Source organism: Vicia villosa, linkage group LG5 (assembly GCF_029867415.1).
Source record: "Vicia villosa cultivar HV-30 ecotype Madison, WI linkage group LG5, Vvil1.0, whole genome shotgun sequence".
In the NCBI taxonomy this organism is placed as follows: domain Eukaryota; kingdom Viridiplantae; phylum Streptophyta; class Magnoliopsida; order Fabales; family Fabaceae; genus Vicia; species Vicia villosa.
Window position 1 is genome coordinate 26132759 of NC_081184.1, and position 7784 is coordinate 26140542.

The window sequence follows — 7784 nt, forward strand, 5'->3', positions numbered from 1 at the left end:
CAGCTAATAAGTGCTGCCAACTTAGTTTATATATTTTATATTTTATTTTGGGGTATGATTTATCAAGTTGAAATGTAGGTCATACAATTAATTTGATGATTTAGATTATGTGAGTGTGACTTTTGCTGAATGCCATATAAAATCAGATGATCAACTAACTTGTTATTCAATACATGATTATGTAGACCATAGTTATACTAGATGTTCAAGTATTATTCGATTTGTCGTACTTAAACAACTTAAAAGGACATTCAAATCTTATCGTTTTAGTGTCATCACGTTTAAACTTTCGAACAAGTTCTTTATATTGGTTATTTCTTATACATTTCATCGTAACAAATACATGTTTTCTATCAAAATCAGAATCCGACCTTCCGATAACAATGTCAAAACTTAATTTAACAGTTCTCATATGTCCTCGTTGAAGCATATGTTCACATAAAGTAAATATGTGTTTATTGATAAAAAAAATTTCCAACATCAACATGTACAATATCTGGTTAGGCATATTCTGGATCACTATCCTTTAATACATTAACCTTGTTGACAACATCAGAGTGCATCATACCTACAATTTATTAAAAAAAACTTAAATGTAATTTTAGTTTCTCTTCTTTAATTTTACTAACTTATTAGTCTCCATTTAAATAAAAATTGGTTTTAAATCCCTTGTTTTGAATATTTTTGGGATTCTTTTGATCTCCACTCAAATTTGGTTATGTGGTAGGTTTATTTGTGACGTGGCAAAGAAAAATGTTGACCAATTTTAAAAAAACTTCTGCCACATCATTACAAATTTAGGGGTGTACGCGATTTTGAGTTTGAAAAATTTAAATAATAATTAATACAATTTGATTCTAATTGATTATTAACACTCTCTTAAGTGAGATATTCATATTTGAAAACCCTCTAAAGACAAAATATTGGATTATTTCGGATATACGTATCCGAAAACTCCCTGAAAATAAAATATTAGATGCATTCGGCTATGCATATTCGAATGACAAATTGGAGTTTTCACTAGTTTGATTCCCCCCATAAGAGTGTATTCCTAAAACTAATATGCAAAACTCAATATACTGCCCATAACAGTAGAAGCCCAAAAGAGGAAACAAGTTATTTCATTCTTTCCGCTACTGTTTTTGTTATTTGCACTCTCCTTCATCTCTAGATTTCTGAAGTTCCTTACACAACCTCCCCCTTTAAGGTTCTGTTTGGTAAGACATGTTTTTGAGCTTATAGCTTATGTTTTATGTCTTATAAGCTCATGATAATTTAGACCCGTTTAGTAACGGTCTTTTCATAACGAGTTTATAGCTTATTTTTTTAATTTATAGTTTATTTTCCCGACACTATTTCAAATATATGACCTAAACATATACTTATAAATGGGAGCAATCCTCACCTTACTAACCAATTTTATAAGGTTGAGTTAGACCCAACCACATTTCTTAAAAGCACATCATCATAATAATCACTATCAAAGAAGAAGGCAAAAACTTCTACAACATCATTACGAATTTAGGGGTGTAAGCGATTTTGGGTTTGGAAAATTTAAATGATAATTAATACACTTTGATTCTAATTGAATATTAACACCCTATTAGGTGTGATATTCATATCTGAAAGCCCTCTAAAGATGAAATATTGAGTTATTTCGGATATGCATATCCAAAAACCTCTTGAAAATGAAATATTGGGTGCGTTCGAATATACATTATTTCGAAAAACACTTGAATTATCCAAACAGACCCTTATTGATAATTAAGTTGCATTCATACAATAAAATCACTACCTCATTTCAACAACAATACAAATCATCACAACTCCTTACGAAGAAACATTTAGAAACAAAATCATCTCAATCAAAAACACCCACAACTTTGTGAGCATTTCACCTCTCTTGCCTACACAATATACAAGAATGCTTAATGCTTTGTAAACCTCTCAAGGACTTGAAAGTAGTCAGGGAATGTTTTCCTTGTGCAACCAGGATCCTTGATTGTGACCGGAACATCGCCGCAAGCCGCAAGAGAAAACGCCATCGCCATTCTATGATCGTCGTACGTGTCTATCGATGTGACATTCAATTTCTCAGGTGGTGTTATCACACAGTAATCAGGACCTTCTTCGACTGTTGCTCCGAGCTGAAATATCAACAAACGTAAGTAAATCGGCGATATGTGAAAAATCACCGAGTTGGAAACTACAAAGGAAGAGCGGCGTGAGATTTACCTTTCTGAGTTCAGTGCAGATTGCTATCATTCTTTCTGTCTCTTTAACTCTCCAGCTTGCCACTGAAAAATAGAAATGAGTTTGTGCGAAAAACAAGTTTGATAAATAGTTCGACAAACAGATAAACCGTACCGTCTCTGATAGTAGTTGGACCATTAGCAAATAGCGCAACAACGGCGAGTGTCATGGCAACATCTGGCATCTTGTTCATATTGACATCAATGCCTTGCAATACTTTCCGACCAGAAGAATCTCGTGGAGGTCCCGTAACTGTGACACTGTTTTCTGTCCATGTAACTTTAGCTCCCATCTTTTCGAGAACTTCAGCGAATTTTACATCTCCCTTTAAAATAAAACGGCAAAGTTAACCAGAAGCATTTTATGACGTAAACATTTTTTATAACGGCTGCTGTTTTTTCCGTGCATGAATACCTGTAAACTGCTTGTTCCGCAGCCGATAACGGTGATGGTTCCACCGGTAACTGCTGCACCGGCTAGGAAGTAACTGGCGCTTGAAGCATCACCTTCAACGAAAGCATTTCCAGGAGACCTTAAAGGAAATAACCGTTATTAATCTTATGGCTTTAAGATAGTAAAATTTATGTGCCTCGAAAGAATAGAAACCTACTTGTACTTTTGACCTCCATGGACCAAAAACCTATCCCAATTATCACTATGTTCGACAGAGACTCCAAAGCGCTCCATCAACTTTAAAGTCATTTCAACATACGGAACAGAAATCAGCTTATCAATAATCTCAATCTCAACATCGCCTAGAGCCAATGGTGCTGCCATAAGCAAAGCAGTTAGGTACTGACTGCTAATAGATCCGGACAGTTTCACCTGCATGGAAGACGGGATAACAAGATTAAAAGTGGAGCGGAGGTTCCTTAATTAGAGTTTTACTCAACCGACAGCGAAGTTCATATGGCACGAGAAATTGTGAAACTCGATTTGACTTTCACATTTCAAGGCCTGGATAACTCTCGCATCATTTATCTTGGAAAGTGACGATGTGAGTATAGATGATATGTAAAAGTGGCAATAATAACATTGTACCGAATATTATTATTGATGCGACATCAAATCAGATGAAAACTAATGTGAGCCTTACCTTTCCCCCTGGAAGTCCTCCCTTTCCAATTATACGAACGGGTGGACAGTTTGTGCCAAGAAAACAATCAACATCAGCACCAAGTTGCTTAAGACCGGAAACCAAATCCCCAATTGGTCTTTCTCTCATTCGGGGAACCCCATCAAGTATGTATCTGAAATATATAGAACATGAAGCAGATCTATTTAGAGACTCGAACCAGAAATCACGCTAGAAGACAATGTTCCAACCAAATAAAGCGGATAACATGTGTTCCTCATAAAACATGTTATATGCTATACTTTGACATGTTAAATAAAGGCAAACCTTGTATTTCCACCTGCAGCAACCAAGGCGGCCGTCAAAGGACGCATTGCCGTACCAGCATTTCCAAGGAACAAATTAACTTCATCTTTAGATTCTCTACCGGTTGGGAATAATCCTCCGCTGCCTTCCACAACTGCTTGTTTGGTTGTTTTGTCGTCTTCCACTCGAAGTCCAAGGACCTTCAATGCCTCAAGCATGTAATGAATATCCTCACTGTCTAACAAGTTCTCTACAACAGTTGTTCCCTGAAAAAACATAGAACAGTTTCCACTCAACACAACATCTATTAAGGAATAAAAAGCAAAAAAAACAACCTAGGATATGAATGCTTCAAAAATCAAATTTCCACACATCAAACTGCAACTCCTAAATCTAATCACAGAACCACAAAATGTATAAATAAGTAAACAATTTTTTCTTATAAAAAATGAAACTTTACCTCAGAGAGAGCAGCTAGAAGCAAAATTCGATTGGATAGAGACTTTGATCCAGGCAAAGTAATGGACCCAGAAATTTCACTAATGGGTTCCAACACAATCTCCGGCGCCGTCGACGGCTTCTCGGCGGCGGCAACCGAAGCAGAAGCCTTCAACACAAAGGAATTCCCCCTACCCATATCACAATTTCCAACAAAGACTCCATTTTTATGCTTCAAGCTGCATGATTTTGAGGAGCCCAGAAGGCTAGACCTCAATGAAACTGATTTTGCTGATTTGGGTTTGTGGGAAATGGAAGAATGGTGGAAAATTTGGGTGCTTTGAACAAGATTGTTGATTCTACTCAACTGGGCCATTTCAATTTTGCTTAAAGTTTCAAACTTTATCTTATTTTTCTCTAATTTGGTGTTTCAATGTATTGTTGTTCTCTCTACCCCTCTTTTGGTAGGGTTTTTGAGTTGGGGGTTGGTGTAAAATGTGGTTGTTGGATTGAGATGAATTTGTTAAAGAAAAATAAGTTGAGTGAAAAAGATGAAGTTTTGATTCATGAACTTCACCTACCTCCACAAGGAAAATGGATTCAAAATCAAATGTTTGGCTATGGACTATGTTTTGTTTGACCTAATTTGGATTAGATTCATGCATTATTTGGATTTTAATTTTTTGTTTAAGAATAGGTTAAATGAAATGTTGAGTATAAAAATGGGTTAAATAGAATAAAATGGAATTTGAGAAAATTTATGTATAAAAAATTACTTGATTATATATTATATATTATTTTGGTATGTTATTATGAAATTTTATTTTTATTATCTAAGAAAGTAATATAATAATAAGCTATATCTTGTCAATTTAAGTTATTTCAAATAAATAGACAAAAACATTACTACCATTTTTATTTAAAAAAATAATTGTATAATTATAGCCTTCCGTAGTATAGTCTTATCATAATTGTGCTTTTTTTTTTTGTTTTTTTAAAAGTAATTATAGCCAATGTTATAAAAAAGATAATGATTATAACTAAGTAAATTAATACAATAAAATGAATAATTAAAATTGAAATATGTTCATCCATCTACTAGTGACGAATAGGTTGGTGAGTGAATGGAGTGGGTGTGGGAGACACTATCTCATTCTCACCAACCATGTGGGACCACTTTATTAAATATTTATCATTTTTAGGAAAAAAAAAATAAAGAGAAAAATATTGAAGACAATTTCATTTAAACTTTTTGTAAGCAAAATATAGATTGCAATCCCAACAATACCACTTAATTTCTTCTTTAAAGCAAAAAATATTTTTAGCATTCATCTAGTCAGATTTTCAGCTTCTGAGACAGAGAAATGCATTGTTCGTTCCACCATTCTTCAGTCATTAGATTACAATTTTGGTTATCCTTGTATACAAACCAAGTTCGAGAAATTGATAATAAGGCCATCACAACCTTTTAGTGTGGCTAACCACATTAAAGATTTTGCTTTGTGTTTGCCTTGGAATAATTTTTTTTTTATTTATAAATTAGAATATCATCTGCGTGCAATTGCAGAGATTAATTCTTCGAGTCGTATAAAATTATATAGGTAGTTAAGCTCTCTCTCAAAATAGTTAATATTATTGCATGCCTAGAACAGAGATTGAATCTAGAACCTCTAATTAAATTGGAAGAAACCTTCGTCATCTCATTCAAATACTTTTAAGTGCCTATGAATAAACTATTGAACCAAAGAAAATGATCTTCGACATTATTGCACAAGATTTCATTTATCTTAAACTACGATAGAATATTCTTTCATACCTTTTTTATTGGCAAAAGAGCATTGAAGAAAAAAAAGGGTTGGCATATTTAGGGGACGGAACAAAACATGCAACTATGGTATGAGTATTCGGGCACTGACTCGTGTGAGTGAGCTTCATAGGTCTCTCACCGTGAGAGACCAAGTTTTATTTTAATTTTTTTTTGTTTTTCAATCATTTAGTAAAGATTATTTTGTGGGTTAAATTCCCACAAATCAAAATGATTAAAAAAATGTAAGAAAGAGAAATTTTAAAACTTGCAAAATAACTCTCTCTAAATAGTTAAAAACAAACAAATAAAAAGGAAAGAAAAAACTTGATCTCTCACGATGAGAGACCTATGAAGCTCGTGCAGAGGAGACAACGCCAAGTACGCAACACAAATACTTTATTTACTAGTGTTACACGTATTGGTAATATGTTATACTTTTAATGTAACACCAGCTTTCCATAGTTGTTTAAACACTTTTCTAGAATCCTCGATTTTGTTTCAATATTCACATTATTCATTAGTAATGAATAATGTGGGCTAAGTGAGAAACTATATACTTTATCTAGAATTCAACTCCAATGATTTTTTTCATGTTAATCGGTGTTGTGAAAAACGATACCAATAACAAAGTATAATAGGGAATTAGGGAAGAGAATAAGAACACAAGAATTGGTTATAACTGCTATTCTTTTACTTTCTCTTAAAACAAGATTACAAGTTTACAAGAATAACAAATAACTTCTCTCACCCTAAATTAGGATTTGCAGCTTAGCAATGATGAGAGACTAGTATGCTATTTATAATAAAACCTAACATACTAACTAATGGGCTTTTTTCCACAAGACCCATTATACAAGCCAACTTAATAAACAAGCTAACTTAACAAATTAGGGTTTAAACACTAAAACCTAATTTAACATGCTAACAACCCTAGCATCTTCGACACAAGCATGTGAACAACCTTCGACTTCATGCTTAATCCTGTCGAACCAAGAAGCTACCCTTCAACCATACTAGAGTTCGATCCAATATCTCACAATCGGAATAATGGATAATATATCTCTTAATTATCTTTCACAAGCACTCGAATTTTTATTTAAAATTTTATTTCATCGAAATTTAAATTTTTTCTATGATGGCAATTGATTGTTTTTTATTGACAACAAATTCAAACAATGTAGGAAATACATTTTTCAACATATCAGAACTGAACCAATGACCATGTCAAAATCTAATGCATTCCCCATTATCAATATTACAAGCAAGCTTTTTTTCAAATCAAAATCTACTATCATTTTTCCTACAGTATATCTCTCCACCATAGAGAGTGTTAAAAAGCATGAAGAGATGTACTTTACTTGTTAATCAAACAGTCAACAAACTTGCAAATTTGAAAAGCTCTCGTTTTAAAACTCGATTACAGTTAGTTAGGATTTTCTATTTTTGGTAATTTGTTTGTTAGTTGATTAGAGAACTTGTGTATATAGTTGGTTGTAGTCTCTTTGATACGTTGAGCTGAATCAATACAATTGCAGCTTCTCTCTTATTTTTCTGTTTCTCTTTTCATCTTCTTAATGTCTTCTTCAACATTTTAACATGGTATCATTCTCCATTCGATCCAACATTTCATCCCTTTCTTCTTCTTTCTGTGATTTTCTTCTCAAATTTCTTCATCAATGGCGCCAACATACAATGCTCCATCCATTGATCCACAACTTGATCAAACCAGTCCATACTTTGTTCATCCTAGTGATGGACTTGGTTCAGTCAAACTTACACCTCCTCTCAGCATATTCAACTATCACTTTTGGGAACGATCTATGAGGCGTGTACTTGGTTCCAAGTTGAAATTATAATTCATTAATGGTTCAATTCCAGTTTCAGATTATCAATTTGATCCTTCCA

General features: G+C 33.4%; 1 protein-coding gene across 1 annotated transcript; it reads right to left on the minus strand.

The window, feature by feature from the left end:
- Window positions 1-1738: 1738 nt before the first annotated feature.
- LOC131601481 (3-phosphoshikimate 1-carboxyvinyltransferase 2-like) lies at window positions 1739-4735 on the minus strand. Its single transcript, XM_058873312.1, has 8 exons — window positions 4095-4735; window positions 3656-3900; window positions 3350-3503; window positions 2864-3078; window positions 2668-2785; window positions 2368-2578; window positions 2236-2297; window positions 1739-2147 (listed from the first exon to the last, which is right to left on the minus strand). Exons 1-8 carry the CDS (start codon window positions 4446-4448, stop codon window positions 1929-1931), a joined length of 1578 nt encoding a protein of 525 aa, XP_058729295.1. The 5' UTR covers window positions 4449-4735; the 3' UTR covers window positions 1739-1928.
- Window positions 4736-7784: the final 3049 nt, after the last annotated feature.

What these genes read in the sequence shown, in the direction of transcription:
- LOC131601481 (XM_058873312.1), bottom strand. Translation starts at nt 4,448, where the DNA reads ATGGCCCAGTTGAGTAGAATCAACAATCTTGTTCAAAGCACCCAAATT. An exon ending in GAGGACTTCCAGGGGGAAAG is followed by an intron (nt 3,079 to 3,349) that starts GTAAGGCTCACA and finishes TCTTCCATGCAG; the next exon opens with GTGAAACTGTCCGGATCTAT. An exon ending in CATGGAGGTCAAAAGTACAA is followed by an intron (nt 2,786 to 2,863) that starts GTAGGTTTCTAT and finishes ATTTCCTTTAAG; the next exon opens with GTCTCCTGGAAATGCTTTCG.